This window comes from Opisthocomus hoazin, chromosome 1 (assembly GCF_030867145.1).
Source record: "Opisthocomus hoazin isolate bOpiHoa1 chromosome 1, bOpiHoa1.hap1, whole genome shotgun sequence".
NCBI classification, from domain to species: domain Eukaryota; kingdom Metazoa; phylum Chordata; class Aves; order Opisthocomiformes; family Opisthocomidae; genus Opisthocomus; species Opisthocomus hoazin.
In genome coordinates, this window is record NC_134414.1 from 119,638,439 (window position 1) to 119,664,818 (window position 26,380).

The 26,380-nt window shown below is 37.3% G+C and overlaps 1 protein-coding gene across 4 annotated transcripts in view; it reads right to left on the reverse strand.

Moving 5' to 3' along the window:
* Nucleotides 1-26,380, reverse strand: part of GBE1 (1,4-alpha-glucan branching enzyme 1) — a 171,264-nt gene that overhangs the window by 79,244 nt on the left and 65,640 nt on the right. For all 4 annotated transcript variants that reach the window (XM_075434098.1, XM_075434088.1, XM_075434073.1 and 1 more), the window contains 3 exons: nucleotides 25,358-25,493; nucleotides 22,832-22,922; nucleotides 21,672-21,881 (listed from right to left, as the gene is read on the reverse strand). In XM_075434098.1, coding sequence (XP_075290213.1) covers nucleotides 21,672-21,881; nucleotides 22,832-22,922; nucleotides 25,358-25,493 — 437 coding nt within the window. The remainder of the gene's footprint in view (nucleotides 1-21,671; nucleotides 21,882-22,831; nucleotides 22,923-25,357; nucleotides 25,494-26,380) is intronic.

A 26,380-nucleotide genomic window follows, 5' to 3' on the forward strand; every position in this document is an offset into this window, starting at 1 on the left:
CAATCTTGTACACGGATGAGGTTTGAAACTAACACCTGCGATAGCCATAGATCTTTACTCACACAAAGCTTGGAAAGACATTACTCGTACTGTATGGATTATAACTGCACTTTCTTGGGCAAGCTAATGGGGATAGTTCACAATTCTCTAAGTCTCCCACTGCTACTGGCTCAAAACTTCCTCAACAGGGAGCTCGGATCATTAAAGAAGATTTATCTATATCTCTTTCATCCACATCAGTGATAAAGAGAGGCACTTTTTTTCCCCCGAAGCCTCTGAATTTAAAATAAATATTAGCTTTAGCCCTAACTCTGGGAGTGTTTTTCTCAAATTTATCAAATATCTTAATTACTACTCCACTGCTCCTTCCCCACTTACTGCTTACAATCAATTGCTTATCACTACCTCTGTTCTCTGCATTGTGAGGTTTTGTTTGTTTTAAAGAGAAACAGATCCATACCGTGACCTTTCTGTATCACTTGATTAGATTATATTTGCTACCTGTATAGAATTCGTAACACTGAAAGTAGACAATTTATATACTGAGATACAGCAAAGATGTTGACAGTGCCAAATAGAAGACTTCTAACCTTTGATCTTTGGTCTGCAAAGCTTCTTTATCTTTTAAATGACATTTCAAATAAAAAAGCATTAAATAACACCAGTAACAGTGTATTACAAATATCCGAGTTTCATCTTTCCTTAAGGTCCACTACAACACCAAAAACATTAGGAAAGTTTAAATCGCCAATTAAATAGCTTAGTCTAAAAATTTCATGGCCAACTCTCCTTACAGCTAAAAAGCCTCGCGTAGGAAATCTTCACTGACATTGCAAGTTCTTGGGACCCAGCCATGTAACAAAGAGGACCCACTACTGAAGAAGAACGCACAAAGGTCATTGAAGTGGATGCAAAGGTTTTGACAATCAGTAATTGCTATGCAATAAAAAAATTTATTTCCCTGCTCGGATTCATGCATGAGTAAAGAGTACTCAGACATCAGTAAGGGAACAAAGACCTATGTTAAGGACACGTGTAAGATTTTGAACTATAAGGAAGTAAATGAATAAAGAAGAATGCTACAGGTCTGAAATCAGCAGACAAGCAAAGCTGAGTACTAAAAGGCAGGCATTTGAAAGCATACCAGATCATAACCTCGGGAGGTACAGGGACAACATCCTTCTGAAGCAGCGCAAGACTACCTGACTTGCCAAACATTAACCCATTTGTGTCTGTCCTAGGTAATCGCCCTCCTATTGAACCTGAAAGAGCAGAGGTCTGCACCAGAACACAGAAAGTGTTTTAAGCTGAAGTACACAGTCTACCCCGAGGCCAGAAGGGGATGCAGTCCTTACGATGGAAGTCTGAAACACCAGAACAGTAATTAGCATGGAGTCTCAGTATGATCTTGTGATTGAGAAAAACTTCAATATAAAAGTTTCCTGTATTCACAGCCAATAGTGTGGCCCTTGGGAATGTTTTGCTACCTGAAGAGACAATGTAAAAAGCCAACCAGCCCTCGGGGACTTAAAGCAAAGACCTAATGGAAGACAGGTCATTTTTAATTTATCTTGTCACAGTGAGGTGACAAAATGCCACATAAAGTGAATGTGACCTGTTGACAGTCCCTTCTCAGTCTGTTTCTGGTCAGGTATTTGAGTATCAATCCCAACATTAAGTCTACCAGCTGTGAGAAGAGCAGTGGTGACAGCAAAACCCAGCACTTGTTCAGATCAATGTCTACAAAACCTTTAGACATGTAGTGATTGGCATCACTAAGCCAGACAGCAATTTCCACTGGGAAGTACAGATCTCTCTGCACAGCTGCAAAAGGTCAGGGCTTTTTGCCTTGCTTTTGTTTTCAAACAAAAAAAGGGTCCTTAAAGCTAGTAATGGTCACTGATACCAGTTTTCCCAGTAGGAGCTGAACTTCTGACAAACTGCTTAAGCAGCTTTCCCTGAAGAGAATGGTAGTTGCCATTACACAGTTGATTTCCAGAAGAGCAAAATTTCCAAGTGTTTTGAGATTAGGGTAAACAATCTCACAGCTTTCTAAGAAACTGGAAAATAGACAGGAAGAGATAGATGCAAACATTACCAGATGTGGGTAAGCCATTCGTGTTTTTACTAAAGTCAAGATTCCATCTTTCCATATTCCAGGATGTTACTAGGCCACCTTGAACACAACAGTTTTCAGGCATGCACTTCTCAGCTACTAAATGCTTCTCACTCATAGAAACAACCATATCAAATTCAGATGGCTGTAGGAATGAAAAACCTTTCAGCACAGCCACTTGCTCTCAGCTGCATTGAGCATTTTTACAGAAGGATACAGACCTCTGAAAGGGCTGATAGGAAAAACTGGTTTCCATATTTTTACAGGATATCATTCCATTCAGTTGGAATGTGTAAGAGGTAAAAATGCTAAAAATAAACCCCACTAGATGACTAGTGCCTCACTACCACGAGTAGTAAGAAATAACAGGTTGTTAAGACCCTCCATTATTTAGAAATGTGTGCTGGAGAAACACTGGAATCTTTCATTGTAAGATTAAATGAATAGCAAACACGAAACTCGGGCACATCTAAAAGCAGGAAGCATTTATTCTTAGCCACAGAAATTGAGGATTTATTCATGCCATCATAATTAGAAAGCCAATGATATTACACTAATAGAAGACTATATCAAATAAACTCACTGAAAGACTAAAAGTTTCCTATAACAGTGAAAAATAATGGATACTTTTATCAATACTTCCTGCAGAAGACATCTTTGCTTAACTATTAATATCCCTGAATTAAAATGGAAAAATCTCACAAGTATTTCAGAATTTCAAGGCCAGCCTTCACAAAAACAGTCCTTAATTATTAAAGCAGTATTACGAAAAAGTCTTGAGAAGTCAAAATGAAAGAAGGATTATTATCAAATTTGGAAGTGTTTGTTTAGTGAAGATCTGAAATTCTTTCACAAGCTAAAAATCATACCGGTTTCTATCCGGCAACACAAAAGCTAATACTGCTAAACTAAATGCATGACTTTCTATACTGCCCTTTTCATCAGCAAAAACTCCAATTCTGCAGCAGCCACTGACAATTATATACAAATATTTTTACTTTTTTATTTAAAAATTCCAATAAGCAGAACATTGCTTATTATAACATTTATTTTGTGGCATCCAATAATCAAGCTGTAATTTGAAGTTCTGAGCATGAAAAGCTAATAAATATAAAATACTAATACTAAGAAATAAAACTGAAATAACCAAAATAGTTTTCCTGGTTTAATTATATTGAAACAAGTTTCACCTAACTATAGCTTTTCATTTTTTCTTTTAAGAGTAAACTAGAACTACAGGCCTTGAAGACAGAGAGAATGTTCCATTTTAATTAAAATCAGAATTCTAGAGTGCCATACAAGACAATTCCCCTTCTGGAAGCATTAATCCTGATCCCCATAAATTCTGTGTTATGCAGGGACAAAGCACTGCCACTCACCATGCTGTAAACAATACAACAGCAATATGCATTTATTAGACTTGATTCATAGTCAGTAATTAGTTAGGGAAAACAATTTTTTAGAAATAGGTACATCCTTTATTCACATACAAGCAGTGGTTCTGAAGTCCCCACAAAAATACTTAATTTTTTTTTTTCCTCAAAATTCTACTTTATCTGTAAGTTCCTTCAAGAGTTACTGGCACATAGGATACAATACACAGTTAAATTAGGGTGAATGAACATGTGCTAGATGAATAGTGATGGACAGTCTAACATTTTGGGGGGGCGGAATATGATAGAGGGTAACTATCTTTCCTTCTTGCAGGTCCTGCCCAAGTCACTATAGCTGACCCTGGGGGAACACCGCTGTGCGTCCTTGGAGCCGATTCCTCTCAAGAACTACTGAACGTGAGGCAGAGCAGTCTTAGTCACGCACCGCGCAGACTCTGCTCCAAGCACTGAAAGCCGATCCCCTGACCGTCTGATTTCAGATCAGAAAAGCCATACCAGCTGTACACACCGACACACGCACAGACCAAGAAGCTACAGCTATCTGAAAACTGTGAAGAAGCTTTGCACACAAAAAGGGAAGTTTTCTTTGGCGAGCATCAGATCCAAGCTCAACTCACAAAAAGCAAGATTCTGATGCATGGGTCAGGAAGTTGTTTTCTCCTCTGAATTTCCCAATTTTCAAGTGTTTAGAAGTTTGATCGATGTTTTGGAAAGATCCACCATCTTAATTTAGCAGGTTAACTCAGCACTAACTATCTCTATTGTATTTTGCCAATGAATTAAATGTGTTCATGAATATATTCACAACTTTACCGAAATGTTATTTGCACAAAGAGACGAATTTTCTCCTCAAAGGAGCTATGGACTACATATAGGTTTACTGTATCTAGTTCTAGACTTAAATTTTTCAGGCTTGTCCTATCTACACCTGATAAGAGTAAGCCAAATAATATGAAATAAAGCATTCAGTTATTTGCCATAAAAATGGAAGCAATAACTCAAGCATTACTCAGTAAAGGTTATGTCCTGCACAATGCGAATATAAGAACAGCCTTGGAGGCAAAGCAGATATGTGCTTATTGTAATGAAATCTAATATTCTTGATGCTTTTTTCTCAGAGGGCTTCCTTAAGTAAATAGAAAAAAATAAGTACTGAAGACAATTACCTGCAGTTTTAACAGAGCCTCCAAGACACACACATTTTAAAATAGAGAATGTCTCAAAAATAAAATTACAAAACCGTTTAAAGAGCTGATAAAGCCTACATGGATTTCACCTACGATTTGGGTAACATTAGCACTCATACCACTTGTGTTTAATCCAAGTAAATGATACAGTAATAAAATAAAAATCTTCGAGAAGATTTAAAATACTTTTCTCCCAAAATAAAATTCTTAGGATATCTTAAATTTGTTTAGTCATATAATCAAACTGCAAACTAACAATTGTTTTGCTACATGCAACTAAATCACAACAATTTTAAAATGTACCATCAGGATTTTGCACGCAATTTATCACAATTTATAACTTCCATAGTTGAATCGCGATCTCAAATGTTTCAGAGCAGTTTAGTGTTCAAAACTGGGTCTGCTTTCGAATTAAGTCTAAATGTAGTGTAGAAACAGCCAACAAATTATTACACATCAGGTGACTCATGATCTTAAACAGACCATTATCCTGAACCTTCCCCAGAAAATAGCACCAGAGTTAAGAAGGCGACTGGTAAAGAATCAAGAGATATTTAACTACTTTGTTGTGAGGTGATTTTTCTCCCCTTGAAACAGTATGCTATTATACAACATGTATAATAGAAAACAATTATCCTTGACTTTCAACATTCCCTATATATGAAACCAAAACTATACTCTCAATCAATTAATTCCATTAGCAGTGACAAAATATTAAATACCTGGCAAACTTAACATTAAGCTCTACTTTCTCAAAACCATCTTATTAAAAGCCTGAAACAGTGCTTTTTATAAACTTAATTTAATTTATTACTTAAAAACATTGATTCCAAAATTGAGACTCACACAAATTACTTCAAAGGGACACCAAAGCAGTGTTTGGTTCACTGCCTTTCCCTCAGTGTTTCCTACCTGACCAACTACTCCCAGCCTTGTCTTGATGAACCAAATAGAAACATGGTTGTCTCCTGCAACCGTGCAATTAAGCCACAGCTGAGAAATGCCTGCTGTGACCTCCACCCAAGTCAAGGTAGGATTTTGAGTACACTCCTTCCCTCAAACATGCAGGAACCACAGCTACAGCTGACAAAGCACTAGTCATTTTTTTTAGAATATCAGCCTAAATACAAATGCACAGAGAAAAAAAAATATTAAATATTAGTATTATGCCTGTACCTTCCAGATGAAAATGCAGACTGTTTTAAATTGGATTCAGGTGGAAGTTTTGGTTTTTCTAATGCTAATGAATTGCAACACAAATTTAAGTAGCAAAGAAGTAAAGTTCTTCATAAAAGAGAACATTTTGAAAACTCCTAAGGAAAAGCGCCAAAAAATTTGAACGAAGACGACTAAACCTCTGCCCTTGAGAAAATACCAGCATCAGTATAACTGTATCATCAAACACCTGGTTTTCCAAAAGTTAAGTGCACTGATGATTGAGAAGTCTTGTCTGTGGGCAGATGACTGTGAACCATAGTTGCTATGGTGGCAACAGAAAGACTCAAGTTCATATATACCAGGAACACACCAACAAAACCTTCTAAGTCTACCATTCAGTGTCCATACAGTATTATGAATTACTTTTTAAAAACAGGTAATTACTTTGAAAATCCAAAATCAAAACATTAATCCTCAAGCAATGAACTGTGTTAGCTACTTTTTTTTTAAGATAGCAAAACCAAATTCAAAAGAACAGTTTTTATCACATACAGAAGTCTGAACAGGGGACGACTCTTGCATTTTACCATCCTAGAACTTCTACTTACAAGAACCTATTATCTGAATATGCTTTTATTTCAGTCTGTCAGAAACTGGCATACTGGACCCCTGAAGTCTCAGTTGCCTGTCTCCATTTTATTGACCAAAAGTCTGTCCTTCCCTTCCTCCCAACTAGGCAGTTGGCAGCAATGTCACATCAGTAGAAGAAGAAAATTTTAAGATGGGTAGAAGCATTAATTGTCAGTCATCATCCAGTACAGACATTACAGTAGGCCTCTGCAATACTGACTCCATGTCCTGAATAGTAATTTACTAATTTCCTCCCCTGGGGAAGTTGGGGGTAAGGAAAGTTTACTCTTCATACTAGTATTACCTAATACAAAGCTTAGATTACTTCCTCTCACACTTCCAGATCTTACCCTCAGCATAAACAACTGCTCTGGATACAGTCCAAAACATTCTTTTCAGCACTACAGGACAAGACTGCTCAGTTACACGACAGACCTCATCAGGAAGGGCAGAAGAGTTTGTACATTGAATCGTTACCTTCACAGAAAAAGGAGATCTGTAGTGGAAGGCTCAGAGAGCCTTAAGATTGTCTTACTTCATCCCTAGTACGAGACTGAGGAAATGACTGCAGAGGTACGCAGCCATCTGGCAAAGCTGATTTACACATGCATCAGCCCCTATTATCTTTCAGCAAGAACAAAATGCAAAGCTGTTGCATTTGCACAAAACAGCACAGATAATCACAAACACACGGTTCACATTAAAAAGGAATCTATTCTTCAGCACAAGACAGCATTTCTCAATTTGTTGCACTTTTTAAAGTTACATTCTTGAGGAATGTAATTACAGAAAGATAATAGTTCATCTTACGCTGTGCAAACAGAATTGAGAACTTGCAAATGTACTGCTCTCTGTGTGCTTCATAAATACTTTTCCATGCAAGAGAACTTAAAAACAAGTTTATATCCAAAGACACTTAGTTTTTGTCTCAATTTCTTACTAGATGCTATCATTTCAGCTACATAATTTGTACTTCATGAAGATTAATACAAGAAAAATAAGCATATTTATAATAATTGTTACAGTAACTTTGGTATAGAATATGTAGCAAGATTATTATTTGAATTATCTCTGGGAAAAATAGCTACAACATAATTATTGTATTGATTCACAGCTACACTTTGTTTTATCTATGATTCTACTTAAAAAAAATTAAGCACCTATTTTAAAATTTTTTGTCATCTGAATGCATGTTTTAGTATACCCACTATCCTTCTATAGCTGCCAAATTTGTAAGTTCCAGCAGACACGTGGGAAAGATACTGTGCCAAAATGTATTCAGTTGTACTCCCACTAATCTACTGAAATTAAATTGGGACACTGGAAACCTCAGATAGTATCCTGAAAATACTCATAATAATCAGTGTCCTTATTCTACATACAAATTACTAAAATCATATACTACTGTCTACAGCTTATTTGGAAAACTGTTCAAAACCAAAACACTCCTCCACACCCTAAAAAGCTTTGTGTAGCATATATACATTTTCAAGTGAACACAGAAGTGGAAATTCACAAGACAAGGTAACAGCATTTTTGATAGTTTTAAAATCAACTTATATTGCTGAAAGACACCCGATTACTATACTAGAAGTCATTCATTCATCACAGAACCACAGAAAGGTTTGGGTTGGAATGGATCTTCAAAGGTCATTTAGTCCAACCATCCTGCCATGGGCAGGGACATCCTTCACTAGACCAGGTTGCCCAAAGCCCCATCCAACCTCCTCTTGAACACTTCCAATGACAGGGAATCCATAACTTCTCTGGGCAATCTGTTCAGTGTCTCATCATCCTCACCATAAAAAGTTTTTTCCTTATGTCCAATCTAAACCTACTTTCTTTCAGTTTAAAACTGTTGCACCTCGTCCTATCACAACAGGCCTTGGTAAGAAGTCTCTGTCTTTGTTATTAGCCCCCTTTAAGTACTGAACGGCCGCAACAACGTCTCCCCAGAGCCTCCTCTTCTCCAGGCTGAACAGCCCCAACTCTCAGCTTTTCCTCACAGCAGAGGTGCTCCAGCCCTCTGGTCATCTTTGTGGCCCTCCTCTGGACCTGCTCCAACAGGTCCATGTCCTTCCTGTGCTGAGGGCTCCAGAGTTGGATGCAGGACTCCAGGCGGGGTCTCACCAGAGCAGAGCAGAGTGGCAGAAACACCTCCCTCAACCTGTTGGCCACGCTGCTTTTGATGCAGCCCAGGATATAGTTGGCTTCCTGGGCTACAAGCACACATTGCCACTTCATGTCCAGTTTTTTGATCCCCAAGTCCTTCTCAGCAGGGCTGCTCCCAATCCCTTCATCCCCCAACTTGTACTGATGCTGAGGGTTGCCCCAACCTATGTGCAGGACCTTGCACTCTGTCTTGAACCTCACGAGGTTCACACAGGCCCACTTCTCAAGCTTGTCCAGGTCCCTCTGGATGACATTCCATCCCTCAGCAAGTTGACCACACCACTCAGCTTGGTGTCATCTGCAAACCTGCTGAGGGTGCACTTGATCCTGTTGGCTGTGTCACTGTTGAAGATACTGAACAGTACTGGTCCCCATACAGACCACTGAGGGACACCACTTACTGATCTCCACCTAGATGTATTAATCTAACAGTACAATTAATACACTAGAAAAGACTATTTGTTTTTAACCCTATGTTTCTTCTATGAAATTCTATGATTTTTAACTAAAATGAAAGCAACTGTTCCTACTATTTCAGAACATTTTTCAGCGCAACTATTAGCGATCTTGGCTTAAGAGCTAGCAGAATGATAGCAATCGTTGATTAAAATGGAAGTCTGGAGTGGAAACTTCATAACCTTGTGAATAACAAATTTTGCTGTCTAGGCCAGGATAAAACAAAAACAAAGAAAACCAAAGCTAAGATTCTCTGAAACATTTTCAAACAAGTTTGCCCTTGTATATTTTGCCAGTCCAGCATTCCAGGCAAAGAAATTTGCTTACACCTTGCACTTGGTAAACATACCCTTTCTAATCTAATTTCTTCTTTATTTGTCCAAATCTGGATGAACATGGTGCTGTGTAGAAGCAACTGCAGATGCAAACTGCAGAACATTCATTCTAGTACACAATTAATTTATAAGAATGCTATTTCATACTACTTTCTCTAAGTCAACAGCTTTGTTAACCAATGTTGGACAGACATTAGAACAACCAGCTTAAAATTGTTTCGATTAATCCATTTCCTGATAGACTTTTTGTTTCTTTCCCACTTAATCCAACGACCAAATAATTACCTTACAATTTCTTGTAACATAGTCAAAGTAGATTTTCATCTTTTCCAATGCCCTTACCCATGAAGGGGGTGGCAAAGGAAGCCTGAAAACATTGATAACATAAAATTTAGTCTTTTATAGTTGACTTCCTTTTCCTTCTCCAAAAACCATTCACTTCGTAAATAATGTTTGGCATTTAAGCATCAACCCCAGAACGGTCATAAGTCCCATACTACTACTTAAGCTTTGGTTTAAATTTTTATTTCCATTTTGTATGAAGAGAGATATGGAATTTGAGATTACAGGGTAGCAAAAAAAAGCCTAAAATTCTGGAGTAATAAACACTCAAACCAGAAGACGGGGAAAAAAGAGCAGTGGAAATCTTTTGGACGTTTTTTGGTGTTCTCCTGTGTTTGGCTGACTGTTTGCTTACACAGATTCACCAATTCTTTGGATATAGAACGTATCTAAGGAATCTAATGCCAAGAGCTAAATTTCAATGACAAAAAAAGGAATTTCACCTATCTTTGTTGTCTGTAAGACAAACTGCAAGTTTAGCAATTTGAAAACTTACACTACTTATTTCCCCAATTTAAACACCAACTTTAAGTATTTTTTTCTGAACATCCAAGCTTAATTCATTTCAAACTAAATAGAAAAAAAACAAACCCATCAATTCTAAATTACATAATTCAGAATAGAAAGTATTTAGTCACAAGTACAAGCCAAATTTATAGAACCCCAGCAGGTCATTCTTTTAGACAACCTTGGTACATGAAGCAATGAAGCGGATGCAAAATATACATATATCCTTTGTGTGAGCAATACCCTTTATTATTATCACTACTACTTATTATTCACCATTTTGACTAATGTGGTGTCATAATAGAAAAAAACCCCCAAACTTTAATATTCCTCCCTCCCCCTTTTTTGTTCCCTTCAGGGGAGAAGGGGAGGAGAAGGGAGGGAAGGGAAGGCAAGGGGAAATTTAGGACCACCTCCACCTGCTTGCGAAAGATCAGGGTATGGAAATGTAACACTGACCAAAACAAATATATCAAATGAATAGTCCTCACAGGGATAACTTTACTTCTAAATGTGGTTTAATAATGAATGGATTTTTTCCTCAAAAGACACTAATTTGTCTATTTACTGTATTAGAAAACTTAGGTATACTACTACTAAGCCTGTGCTAAAATGTGTTCTAAAATCTCATGCCCTAATTAAACCTGTGCTGCAGTGTTAATAAAATATTACAAACAGCAAGGGGAAAGAAAAGCTGATCACTGTGAAGCACTGAGGATAACAGCAAATGATAATGCCAGTCTCAGAAGCTTCGTGTGTTACAAATACAGGCCCCAGGTTCTAGCTGCATGGGACGCTTATTTTGGCAGGGTGAAAGGAATATGGCTTCATCCCACATGATGAAGTGACAAATCCCATGGTGTTTACATAAATCCCTCCAGTCAAGAAAAAGTGATCTAATGTGTTTCTTTAATCAGGGAAATGACAATAGTCATTACTTGACTTTCTTTATACATCTTAAAGGAAAAGAGAGTCAAGACAGAATAAAAATAAAAACAGCGAAGAACATTCTCCTCTTCATTGTGAAGCCCCTTCTAATATATACACTCACTAAAACAGCCTTAGTGCAATGACTAAATATATTATATACATACTTTTACTTCGTAATTCTCCAGAGAACTTCATTCTCAGATCTTTGTTTTATTGAGATGTCTCCTACAGAAGAAAATTACTAGAGCACACCACAGTGAATTATACGGATGTGTCTTTTCATTCTTGTGTTTATTTGTTCGTATGCATCTATCCTTATAGATTTATTTGACATGACTCTTACTGCACAATAATTAGGGTGAAGAAATCAAGAGGAGTCAGGTCTACAGAGTACTACTTGTATACCTACTTCCCTCACTCCCAGCTAAACTCTAAGTTTACTGTAGTAGAATAACTTAGAAAAACTTTTGTGTCAGCCATCTAAACTAATAATGGTCATCTGTATGGCAAATAATTAACTTTGTTTCTAAATAACTTTATACCAGTGGCAGGGGGGTTGGAACTTGATGGTCTTTAAGGTCCCTTCCAACCCAAACCATTCTATGATTCTATGACTAACACAGATACATAAAAATACTGGGTAAAGAGTTAGCCTCCTTATTAAAGAGGAGACACAGAGAGGAATCAGGACAAACAGATGTTTGATTGTGATTCTCATGGCATGGCAAACAATAGAGAAATCTATAAAACTACCTTTTTGCAAGAAACTGCCTACAACAAATACTTGGTAGGAAAAAAAAAGCCAAGCAAATTTAGTGTAGTATGTTTTTCTAAAAAAGCTGAACTCTTTTTTCCGAACTTGGGTTAGAACAATTTGCTTTGTTCCCAGGGAAAAAGCCTTTCATACAATATTTTCCTTATTTGTTAAGACACATTTGACATGATACACTATTTCAGTTCTTCAGACTTGTCTTATAACCATGTCAGCCAGAACAGAACCTAGAAGAAAAATCAGCAAAAGCTATTCCCAGTCCATCCATTACTATTAAAATGCGACCACAGTAAACCAGTTTGTTTCTTCATTAGTTTCACCAATAATTTTGTAAGTATGAACACTAATAAAATTTATTTCAATAACACATTAGTTCCAGAGTCAAAGTAATTTTGATGTTTAAGTAACCCTAAAGAGAACACCTGTACAAAGCTCAGTGAGTCCATGTAAATACTCCCTAACTCTTAGCACAGAATCACCAACATAGTCCTATCAAAAACTGAACCTCAGCCAGCAGCTAGAGTTGGGAAGCAATTTGGTGCGACAGAGACAGCTACCACCTGAAGCAGCAGGCTGGCCAGCTCAGTTGGATGCATTGACATCCGTCGATGGTTTCAATCAACTTCTAGGGACAAGAACTTCAGTTTTTTATGCTAGTCCATGAAATGGTATCCCTCAGGAAAACATGGCATCCCTTTGAAAATTGAAAGTAATACAACAGATCAACATGATTATCTGCAGATCATTTCCTATCTGTTGGCCTTAAATACACAACTGACTTTTGGAAATGCATACAGCATCTTGACAGTTTATTGTCTTCTACTTTGTAGATATGGTTGTTTAATTGCTTTGTCCCCAGTTGCTATCAATTTTCTTTCTCTTTCCAATGAGCTTTCAAAAACTGGATTTCAAGTGGATCTGTACGTTATACAACATATACGCACTAGAATCAGAAAAAAAGAAAAAAATGACAATGTCTTAAAGATCCCATCTTCTTTCCCTGTCATGCCTAATTTTTCTCCAACCTAGAACTTCTTTGGACGATACGTTATTACTCAACATTCTTCATTTCATTTGTGGATTTTCTTTAACACCTCTCCCTCATCTCAGACTTATACAACTGTCAAACCTTTTCCCCAGCACAATCTTCTATTCACCACAGATACTGTTCGTATAACCTGCTGCTCTAATCACATAAGAATGCTGTGAAAGTTGTCAATTTAAGTGTGGATTAATAAATGCAAGATCATTATTGCATTTAGACTGATGAGGAATGATTCTCTGCAGTGTGTTGAATCTCATCTAATTTTAGATCTTTATTGAAATACCATAATCAACGTCAGGTAAGAATGACTGTGTCTATTCAAGATACGATTGAATTTAATTGGCTACAAGTGGTGACCTCTGTATTTCAAAATATACTACCTGACAAAATTTGGAACAATTGGCTGCAATTTTTCAGGGTGCCTTTTCCTCACATATCAATATATTACTTTATTACTATACTAATTTTTGTGCAGTGACATTTTAGAAACCTCACACGAAGCTGCAATTGCTATCTTGGAGGTTAATATGGGAAATAATACTTCAAAGAAAGTTACACGTATTCTTACACAACGCTCTGAGTTTCAGAGCATCTGTGGATTTAAAGCCTCCCAGTCTGTTACATCAATCTAAGTGCAGTGCAGTAAAACAATTAAGCTTCTAGATAAATGTTTAATTAAAAAATTAAAGCAATTCTACAGCAGATCTAGACTGCATATACTGCAACTCCTATGCTCATGGCTGGAACTTTTTTTTTTGCACTATTATTTTAACCATTCCAATTATATTGCAGTAAGTTTCAATATATCATCCCGTCTGTCGATGCTTCCAGAACTCATTCCCTTCAAGAAAGGAAATTTATTAACTGCTACATCCCCATACGTGAAAGTGCTTACTTGGTAGCATTCACAATGGTTACTAAAAAGAATAGAAAACAGAAAGAAACAAAGATTTTCACAGACACAGAAGGTCTTAAACTTTAAGGTTGAAGTTTTACAAAGTACTTTTATGCCTTTACAGTCACCCTCAAGGTCCAATCTATTAGAAGCAGACTGCTAAGAACATATTCAGGCAGTGTTTTTGAAGTCGATCTGTGATAAAAATAATCACATTTATGAGCTCTTGGGGGGGGGGGGGGGGGGGAAGTATCTCACTATTAGATCATGAGCAGTGCTTTCTTAAAGCAATCATTAAAAAACAATCTTTGCCAGCCCAATCCAATTCCAATGAATATTACAGTAGCTCTAAATACAGAGTTTTCCTAAACTAATTTAGTGAAGGAAGACTGGCAGGAAACAAACTAAAATCAGCATAGGTGACAGTTTTACATCGTGAAACACAACTTTATCCATGTTCATACTGTAATTACCCTATAATCAACACTATACCAGAAAAACCCGTCAGACCGAGAATCTAGCTCATTGACTACTACCACTGCATTACCTTTAATCTAGCTGGAATTATGGCCAAGGTATCTCCCCAATGAGCATGTATTTGTGAGAAACATGCCCTGCCACTGGATGTCATTACTGCTGCATAAACGCACCTGGAAGAATGGCACCTGTACCTGACTAAATTCTCAGAAGCTGTGGAAGACAACAGTTCAGTGAGTACACCTACACTCTGGGAAGTCAACACTTTTGTACATGATACGTTCATACTTCGGTAAATTTCCCCTCTGCCCTTCCCTCTCCCCTCCCTCCTAACTGGTGGATCAACTGTGTCCCAAAACCTGCATAGTTTAAACTTCTAAGGAAATTGCTTAGTTGAGAGAAAGCTGCAACAAAATCTTCAGATTAGGGCTATGCAAACTAATAAAGGTAAAGTTACAGACAAAGACAGGTTTGTTAGTAGCTCAAAGATTCAACAGGAAGAACATGGAAAGGTGTAAAACCGTGAAAGAAAGGAAAAATTAATTACCAACCTTAACACAGGCTGCTGAAGATGTTAGAAGATCAACATGCCTTTACATAGTGAAGTAACATAGTGACCCTGAAGTGAAGTAAATTACTATCTATTGACATCAGTGGACATTTTTTCCCCATAAAATACATCATGAACTCTATACAGGATTTAAACACTGGGTGGCAGAAAAAGACATTGTCTCAGCATCCAAACACAGGTGTACCATGCCATTTTAGACGCACGAGTCTGGAACACAGGATAGGGAAGAGAAGCTTCAGGTGACCCACACCGCATGGAGGGGCAAGCTGGAGGACACGCCATCCAAACCAGAACTGAATCATGCTTCAGCACTTGACAGCGGCCCTATTTCTGCCACACTGACAGCATGGATAAAAGCAGTTTCTCAACTACAGTAGTTTATAACCCATCTTAAGAAAAACTGAAAAAAGGGCAGCACGCTGAACTACGATCAGCTGCTCCACCAACAGTTTAAAAGATCAAGCTGAAAGGAACATCTGCTTAGGCAGCAGGGGACCAGCATGTCATCTGTTGCCCTGATGTAAATTGTGGCTTTTGGGACACAGCGTTTATGCTCTGAACCCTACCTATAGCATTTCAAAGCACACTTGGCACAGATGTCACTTGAGACTTCATAAAATCGAAGGGGGAAGAAAAGACTAAAGAAGATATTTCTCCCATTACATGGCTTAGTTAAGTAAATTTTGTTTCCTCTACAGTACTTATGAGCCTTAATTCCCAAAACAGAGAGTATCACCAACAAATACGAACAAGACAAAACCTCTAGGTGGACAGGCCAAAGGATTCCCGCCAGTTATGATTTGGTGCCTTCACAGAAGAACTAAAGCACGGATATATAAAAAACAGTCTAAAGAAACCACCGAAAACATGGCCTTAAAAAAGCTTCAAAATAGACGCCAGGGATGTCTGCTGGCCCCAGAACCTTGTACTAACATCATCTCTTGCTGATCATACTGCTGCATTCAAGACAGCAGAACATTGTGATTAAAACCAGAATGTAATTCGACCTCTGACTTTTGTGCCAAATTCTTCTCCTAGATGGAGCCAGAACTTAAAAATTTGGCTAAGTGGTCAGGTGAAAAGTGTCACAGTATTACAAAAACACAACCCACAAACCAACCACAAAACTTCGGGCATCACACGATTCCTGCTGAGTTTTATTTCTACCATTATTCCTAAAGACTCACAGAAATTTATCAGTACACCTATTGTCCTAATGTGTGATTGTATTAATCCATTAGAACTGGATTAAGGAAGTGTAGAATCTAAGAAAGCCTAATGAGAATAGAGGACTACAGACTTAAAATAAAAAATCAAAACAATACTCTTGGATCCCAGTAAGCCTAGATAGGCAGCATCATTTACACATTTTAATTATGTAGTACTTGGAAAGAAAAAAAAAAAAACACACTACAACTTCTCTTTGCTAGGCAGTATCTTGTTCTCAATTCTTTTTAAATTGTTTTGCCTGATAAGTATTTTAGACACATTTGCTATGTGGGGAAACGAATTTAAAAATCAAAACACAATCAACCACTCTAATTGTGAATCCCACCTGGTCTCCAGGGTCTACAGCATCACTTCTAATGAACTGGGCAGCTGAATAATCTTCAAATATGATTTTTAGGAAGGAAAAAATTGTTAGCTTGTGCTAAATTAATTACAAGCAGAATCCTTACTTAAGATGGGAAGCTGTTTACATGTATTTGAGTGAGCTATCTTAAACAGGATCACAACAGAGACAAGGCACTTAATTTACCACAAAGACAGTGCCACCTTGACTACAAGTCCAGAGCTTGTGGCATCCCTTTTACTTTACAGCACTTCCCTATCACGAATTCAGGGACAGCAAAGCCACATTTTTAATAGGAACCAAGACAACGGATATAAAAGTTTGTGTTTAAAAAAAATTAACTGCAATCCTCACTCTAGCTTTCTGGTTCTGATTTTTGCATTGGCCACTAATGGGGGCAGCAGGGACACACACAGAGACAATCAGAAGTGGATGGAGATGGAGAGGAAGATTCACCAAATGCACGTTTGAGTAAAAACCCGTTCAGTTCCAAGTTCTGAAAACAATGGAAAAATGTGCCAAAATTATGAAGATGGAAGTTATTTCTCAATCAGTTTGTTATTTTTTTGAAGCAGAATTTGTAATACTTTTCTTGAAAAAAGTTAAGTAGAAAATATTTTTTTTATTTATCCAGTTATTTTCACTCCAAATTCTCATTTTACTGAAACTGAGGTTTTATTCTTGGGTAACAACACCCTGAACAGCGTAATTTTTAAGATGCTGTTTACTAAGAAGTTCACTGTTTGTACAACACTTGCATAAATACGGATATAAAAAACCCAAATTCTACTGCTCATTAAGTGTTGTCTTGAAGTCCACAACAAAAAACTTGCCTTCACCTTCCGAAGTTGCACTGTGGTGCGAGATACAACACCCAGGCTGTCCTTTGAACAGTTTTACTACTGCTTTTTTTGGAGCTACTCTCTACTTACATGTGCATTACTAAAAATATAGTACTTACAATACACCATGAATATAGTCCCTTTTTTTGCGTCTATATAGATCTTTTGCCGCCTTCTGTAACAGCAACTATTCACAGGCCCCTTCCCAGACAACTGAATAATCTTGCACACGCTGCAAGACCAATTTACTTACATCTTGGCTTTCAAAGAAAATAGAGACAGACTAAACCGACAAAGCAATTGTTTCTTAATCTCTTTCACAGCAGAGAATTAGTTTCTCTCAATTCCAAAGTAAACTGAGCATTTTGTGTATTTGATCTCTAAGTATCTGTAGATTTAACAGCTCTTCCCACTACAGAAGGGATTTAATGCAAGCACTGTACAGGAGAGAAGTCTGTACTGGCTGAAAAGATCTGTCTTGAAAAGCAAGCTTTTCTCTGTACCATTCAATAGGCTGTGTTTGGTGTCATTTATTTTCAGCAAACTTTGAACATCTGCAAGTAACTCAAGTCTCTCTCAGATTTTTATACTCCCCCCTCTTTCAGACTAGGTCTGCTCATTTACTGGTATGGAAATTAGCTGGCATGTCAGTAAAGCCTAAATAGAAAAAAAACAAACAAACCAAAAACATTTTCAATGAAATGTCAGTTCTAATTCTTTCACAACTTTGGGAGCTGTACAGATGAAAAAGAGGAAAAAACCCATACACCATTTTTTAATCAGTTCTGAGCAATACAGAATAAACATGATTGTTCCACCTTTTAAGACTTAAAACTTGTCTATAAACACTCAGAATATTTAGTTTCAGATATTAGGACTAGAAAAGCCCTTAACACCTAACAACAGTACACTGCACAGCTTCCTCTGCTGGAGAGGGAAGGAGGGGTTTTCCTAAAAGTTTCAAAAAGGAAACTGAAATTTGTTGTTGCATTTCATTAGAGAGCAGGCAATGGGTATTGACGCACAAGCCACCCTCAGCCATTCAGAGCACTATTTTTATTCATCAGTGGAGCACAGATTCAGTTTCTTTGGTTTCTGCTATTGCCTAATCTCTTCTCACAGCTCTTTCCACTCCCCCTTTCCAGCATTCAGTCTGGTGTCTATTCCGATCACATAGGATGAAAAGTAATTCTGCAGTGGTGGCCCTCCCCAGCAAGTACAGGAACATACCACAGAACGAACAGACCCGTGTAGGAAGTTCTTCAGTTCTGAATAAATACTTCACACTGTCAAGTGCTACCTAGGAAGCAGCTTGCCATTGCTTTCATTTACAAGAGCTCAGAGGGTTGTCATCAGCGGCGCCGAGTCTAGTTGGAGGCCTGTAACTAGTGGTGTCCCCCAGGGGTCAGTACTGGGCCCAGTCTTGTTTAACTTCTTCATCAATGACCTGGATGAAGAGCTAAAGAGTGTACCCTCAGTAAGTTTGCTGATGACACCAAACTGGGAGGAGTGGCTGATACACCAGATGGCTGTACTGCCACCCAGTGAGATCTGGACAGACTGGAGAGCTGGGCAGAGAGGAACCCGATGAGGTTCAACAAAGGCAAGTGAAGGTCCTGCACCTGGGGAGGAACAACCCCATGCACCAGTACAGGCTTGGGGCAGACCTGCTGGAGAGCAGTTCTGTGGAGAGGGACCTGGGTGTCGTGGTGGATGACAGGTTGACCATGAGCCAGCAGTGTGCCCTGGCTGCCAAGAAGGCCAATAGGATACTGGGGTGCATTAAGAAGAGTGTGGCCAGCAGGTTTAGGGGGGTTCTCCTTCCCCACTACTCTGCCCTAGTGAGGCCCACTCCTAGATGAGGAGCTACTGGAGAGAGTCCAGCGGAGGGCTATGAGGATGGTGAGGGAACTGGAGCATCTCTCCTATGAGGAAAGGCTGAGGGAGCTGGGCTTGTTTAGCCTGAAAAAGAGAAGGCTGAGAGGGGACCTTATAAATGCCTATAAATATCTCAAGGGTGGGTGTCAGGAGGATGGGGCCAGACTCTGTTCAGTGGTGCCCACCGACAGGACAAGGGGCAACGGGCACAAACTGAAGCACAGGAAGTTCCAGGTGAACATGGGGAAGAACTTCACTCTGAGGGTGATGGAGCACTGGAACGGGCTGCCCAGGGAGGTTGTGGATTCTCCTTCTCTGGAGATATTCAAGACCTTCCTGGACAAAGTCCTGTGCAGCCTGCCCTAGGTGACCATACTTCGACAGGGGGATTGGACTAGACAACCCACAGAGGTCCCTTCCAACGCCTACCATTCTGTGATCCTGTGATTTACAAATCTTTCCAAAACACTCCATACTAGTACCACTTTCTTTCCCAAATGTAAGAACCTGTTTCTGCTTGGAACAGAGAAAGGTGCGTAACTGCATTCAATTTATTTTCTCATTAAAGAAGTTGGTACTACACAGTTGCTGATTATACATAAGCATAAAATGAACAAAAGTGTGAAATACTATTGTATTGATATTAAAGCTTTAAGATTATCTGAAATAGAATTTAATATGAATTTAAAGATTAATAGGAAGCAACTCACCCAGGAAATTATTATCAGACATACCAAAATGCATTTTTTTATAATACCTAAAATCATAAGGCCTCCCAAATTCATCATTTAAATTGTCCTAAATAACAAATAAATCAAGAACAGTTCATCATGTTAAGTAACATAGTGCGTAAGTCACTTGCTACACTAGCCGCTCAGTTTAATTGAAATTGCAAGTTACTGCACAAGTGTTTCCATTGAAGAGTTGACCTTTGCTATGTAACATCACTTCTGCAACAGTGACCTCCTTAAACAGTTACAAGCCCCATAAGCTATGAAACTGTCAGCCTCAAGAGTATAGCCTATGAGTACAACAATAAAAATCTTTTTTGGCAACTAACTGAATGTATGTAATTCTGATCCAAGGTTTAAGGATATCTGCAACATAAGCACATCTGGTTAATGGCAATTCAACACAAGTGAAGGAGAAGTGTGTGGGGGGAGAAACCCAGTAAATTGAACTTGCAGCACATAAAACATAACAACTAACAGATTAACAAGAGACCGGAACTCTACAGTCACTGAGTGATAAGCCACGGAGAACCACGTAAGTCTAACCTTGCAAGGGTTAAACCAGAACTATGTCATTGATAAGAAAGTCAAACAAAGTTATCATGCATCTCAAATAGGGGTGAAAAAAGCAAATTTATCATGGAATAAGAGGTGAGTGAAACTGTATAGAATTTATTAAGAAATGCTTTAAGGAGATTGCGGGGTTTGTACAAAAGTTATTGTGGGATGTTTAGGGAAAAACCAAAGACAAGAAATGGGAGGAATCAAAGTGGTTCAGCGATGAACAAACACGGGAAAAACGGGAGAAGCAGACTGAAATAAGCTGGCTGCCTGTGTCTGCTTCTCCATTTAAGCCACTGAAATATTCAGCATACGAGATAAATCCCCTCACCCCCAGTACCCCCCCAGAATACAAAGTCAACAGTATTAAAGGCTAATCATCATTTGGCACCAACACGTGGTTTGACACACACACTGTACTTATACTAGTTAATTAAGCATGCCCTAAATGGGTCCATAAAACTGCCTACTGAAAACGACCTCTGGTTTGTATTAACTGTTGACTGACCTCTGGAAGCTCTTTGGAATGTAGTTGTCCTGGGGCAAAACTTCTGCTATATTTCAACAATCTGACAGTTTGACAATAAATTTCCAGGGCTTACAAACATTTTTTTCAGCTAATCTTATTCTTTTATTTATTTTTAGATATAAATATAACATACTATATATAAAATAAGTAATATATAAATATAATACATAATATGAAGATATAAATCTATTTATAATATATAAAATATACAATTAAATATATATTCATATATAATAAACATTTATAAGGTATATATACATAAAAATATTTGAATATTTTAAAATAAAAATAAATATAACTCATAACTACATAATTATGTAATACATACCATGCACATAGTATATAATGTGTACATATGTAGCCATAGGTGACAGAAGAATAACAAAACCTAAATACCATTATATAGTGTTAATATTTTAAGTATTTAGCAAAGTAAAGGAATTTAACTCAGCATATCATAACTGCTGAATAATTCAAATGACTTTTCAAGTTTGATGAATAGTGCAGTTTTAATAGACCCAGCAAGAAATATCAACCACTAACAAACCTGAAGGGACATTTTATACTTACTTTGCATAGTCAAAGAGCCTGCTGTCCCAGAGCTGATGAGTTCCTTTTGGACCGGAATGGAAGAAACATGAATCTGTACCATCAAATTTGTTGAGACCATCTTCAGAGTTTTTTGACGCATGGCTGTGCACAACATCCAGCAAAACAGTGATACCCATTGAGTGGGCAACATCAATCATTTCTTTCAGGTCATCTGGAGTTCCGTAACGGCTATCAGCATGAAAATGCAATGTGTTATGAGTGGTACAATTTGAACTTCAGCTGACAATACTGAACAGTACTCACAAAAACTACATCAAAGTCAGCAGTTCTTCATCATCTTCTTTCCAGTTGTATACAGATTATTTTTCCAGCCTCTTAAGTAGTAGCTATTGATTACAAACTCCCAATTAAAACAATTTTTTATTTATTAAATTACATCATGCATGCAATTGCAGAAATAATTTCAAAGTTTTATTCTTCCCTTTCAATCTGCTAATACATCAAATTCAGTATAAAAGATAACTGATACAACTTTAAGTTTTATTTAATATTGAACACTTCCTTATATTGTAAGAGACAAGAATATACTTGCACTACTGGAATAAAGTAATCCATATTGACTATAAAAGTAAAAGATGGGGGGGGGGAAATCACAACATTCGGGTTTATCAAAATTTTCTTAACAGTTACCTGAATACATTTTCCATCTATTTTCACCCAAGGCCTCACATGTAAGTACAGTCTGTTACAAGCATGGGAAAAAGTTCCCACAGAACACATACAGAAATAGTGTTAACCAAGTCTGTTATGAACAAGTAGTGTACAGGTCTGTTTATCATAAAAGAATGACTTACACATCGTGTTTGTTACTGCCAAGAATTCCACAACACAAAACCCATGCATAAAGACTGCTGAAGCTGGATTAACTGGAATACGCTATGGCAGCTGAAGTTACTTATAACCTTTTTGTTTGCATCCTATACAAAGTGTTTTACAGAAGAGCTGATCACTATGCCAAACTGATTTCAGATTTAAGACAAAGCTAGAGCAAATACCTAAGCCATTACTTTCTCTTTCCGTTAAACACTTATTTGCAAACACACATACAGGCATACTGGTTTCAACGGACGGGGAGTAAGGTAAAAGAACAGAGCAGGTGCTGCTGTACATAAACCTACCTCGATGCTGCGAAGAAGCTTGTGACCTGATAACCAAAACTGGCATAGTATGCATGTTCCATAATAGCCATGAGCTGGACACAGTTATATCCTATAAAAATAGAAGAAATAAACCAAACTCGCTCCTGCCTTAAGGACAGGTAAAAGAGGATTCAACACCAGTAACATATCCATTCCAGTCTTCTCTCATTTTAGCTGCTTCTAATTCTAATGATTAACAACTATAGAGTCAGCTTCTTTCAAGAAATAATTCTATCCAAAAGTTTATGCTTACATGATCTTCCATCACCATTGGAACAGCCAGTTTGTCAAGCGATCTACATATAACTAGGTGTATTGAATCTCTCAGACCAGAAGTGATACGCAAATACAAGCTTAAATTAACTTTGGAATATTAGCTATACCAATCTGCATGTTCTGAACTTCTGCTTCACTTTTGACACTTGTAGTCAGGGGGTGTGGGGGTAGTCACTGGCTACCCATAGTATACCTTACACCCTACAGAATCTTTTTTTACCACTTTAAAACCACTTTTTTCCAACTTTAATGATTACATTCCCCCTCTACAAGAGTCTTTCAAAAACCACAAAATATAAAAGTAATGTGGTTTTGTTCTGAGTTTACCAAAGAACCGAGGCAGTACAGGAGGATCAGGGACACACAGTCCCGCATACCACCTAAGACAATTCAATGCAATATTAAGGGCGGGAAAGCCGAAGGGAGAATAACACACTAATGGTGAAGCCACAGTACTTGCCACACATCCTAACTAAAGCTATCTTTATTATCAGTGAATAAGCACCCCAAATAGCTAGCAAGTGAGGACTACCAGCAAAAGATAGCCTTCAAGATTAATCTACAGTCTGTTGAGACTCCCACCACCACTACTTTTCTTTATCAGTTTAACCAAAATCTTCGTTCTTTAGTTTAGACAAGATACTGGTTTCTTTTTTATTGTTGTTTTTTTTTTAATTTTGCAGCTATAAATGAGTTATTATTAGAAACTAGTTGGCATGACATCAGCAATTTGTCAGATTCATTGCTGTTTTATAATTCAGGCTCATTGCGCTTATTCTTATTTACAGCATTTTTATAAACAGTAACATAGCATCAAATTAATCTCATTCAATTTGCTTGCTATTTATTTTGCTATTTGTCATGCACATATTTCTACAAACTATTAATATCTTAGCATTCTTAAATACTGAGGTCTTTAGGCTTGTCCTAACAAGACATTCCAAAAACAAATCTAATAGCCCTTAAAAAAGCATTTAAAGAAAAAAAAAATACTTATTTCCCACAGCGTTTACTTGTAAATGTAAATAAGAACAAACATTATCTATCATTCCTGTATACCTGACCTAAATTTGATACTGTTTTTATTTTGTGGTGTATTAGTCTTTCCATAACATTTCTCCTCCACAAAGAAAAAACTTTCCTAAAAGCTTTCGTAATCCTCTTAAACATATTAATCTCCTGGAATGACTGAAATTCTTTGGCAGTAAGGAAAGGGTCACAGATACATAATGTTGAATCCAAATTTACTTTTTCTTAAGGACCTCCAGATGTGGAAATTCTCATCACACCTGCAAGCTCAACTTTATTGAAAGGCAAAAGTAATATTCTGTGAAACACTGACTCAACAAGTAAACCTGCAAGAAAAACGTATGGCTTCTCCAGGCACTCTGATAAATAAATTTCAGAAAAAAAATAATCAAAGAACACATAAGCACAGCCACCATCCACAGAGGTCTCAGCTATGGATGTCAGGATTATTTTACAGCTGAGTGTAACAAAATGCATTTCATCAGAGGGCAGTAATAGCCAGCAAGTTCTAATATCGTCCATCACAGAAACAGTGCACAGATACCACAGGAACAAAATATTTGCCTAACAGAAATTGAGGTGAACAGTTCTTCTATGCTTCCTGAGACAACCATACCAGCTGTTTAATACATCCTCTCCAATATGCCAGAATCTCTTGTCTAAAAGAGGATTTCTCACATTTAAAGTTTCCATGTTCTGATACTTCATGGCAACTGTTCAAGGATAAAAAATTTAGCATGCTTATTCTGGCAAACAGAAAGGAAAATCCTTTCTATCCAGATATTTCTTCATCTTCCCTTAGAATGAAGATTCACATTACTAACACCAATTATGAACACAGTATTTTCTGAAGATTCTCTCACAGAAATGGGTCCTTTTTCAAGCTGAAAGCAAACCACACCAAAAGCAAACTGCCCTACAATGTTTATCTAGGCTTTTGCAATCATATTTTACTTAAAAATCAGTAGAGTAGACTTTGAGTCGCATATACTATTTCAGTCTTCATTTCTTCTCCACAGATCTCACTTGTTTATAATTTTTGCTGCCCTAAGAATCTATTTTTATAGAACTTGCAAGCTACAAATGCAAAAACTTACAGACACTTGATAATTACATTATCTAAGATAAGAGAGCACAGGCACATACATAAAAAAAAAAAAAAAAAAAAATCTATCTACAAGTATCTCTGTTACTACTTACCAAGATCCTTTATTCTAGGTAGTACATTGTATGTGAAGTTTTTATAAGAAGCTACTTTGCCTTCAGGGGAAGCAATTCCCACATGAGATTCATAGATTCTCAGGCTTCTTAACCTCTTGGGGGAAGGATGTTTATGCTACAAGGAAAAAAAGCAGTTGTCAGTAGGATACAAGAGCTTGGAAGTGTTGTCACAATCACATAACTTGTACAAGATGAAAAACAGTTTAAGAATTGGTTTGGTTTTCCTTTAAGAGCACAAACGTTTCGGAAATAATTAAGCATTCTAAACTGTTAAAGCAAATGTCTATTTCAAATTAACATTCTTCATGAACAAGAAACTGGACATCCATAATTCAATACTTTTCTTATACCCTTCTTAAATTGTACTGAAACATACAAACTTATAGCAGCCACTGTACTATAAAGTTCTTCTGAATTACTAAAAAGCTTGTTTGAAAATAAAAGACAATAGAAAAACAGGGTTTTAATTTTTAAGCACACCTACTTTTTGCAGGTATTTGAAATTGCTCTACCTTCTTCAAACTAAAAATTTATAAATATTTTAGTCCTAAAGAACACAGTTCCATAACACAGAATCATCTATATTCCAATTACTTAGGATTAAAAAAAAAAATTAAAAAATCCCAAGTCTGTAGGTGAGTACAGTTTTTTAGACAGGTGAAAATATTTAAAGAACACAGAGGCATTTGAAGTTCACAGAACCTCCTCCTTACACTTGAAGAAGAGCTTATATTTGATTGGGGTTTTACTTTTGAAAACAAAAGTCTCACCTGAAAAAAACTTAGGAAAACTACTGCTTAAAACCCGGGTTTCCCCCAGAAGCTTTTTATTTTCCTCCCTCCCCCAATTAAAAAAAACAGTTACAAGATCTCTATTGTATTTGTTAGTTTAATATTAAAGGGAAGTTTTAAAAAGTTAGAACAAAACCAATAAGAACACACACATACGTGAACACAAACTACAGAGACAACGTGAAGAATAAGAAGTTCTGGTTGAGGTTTG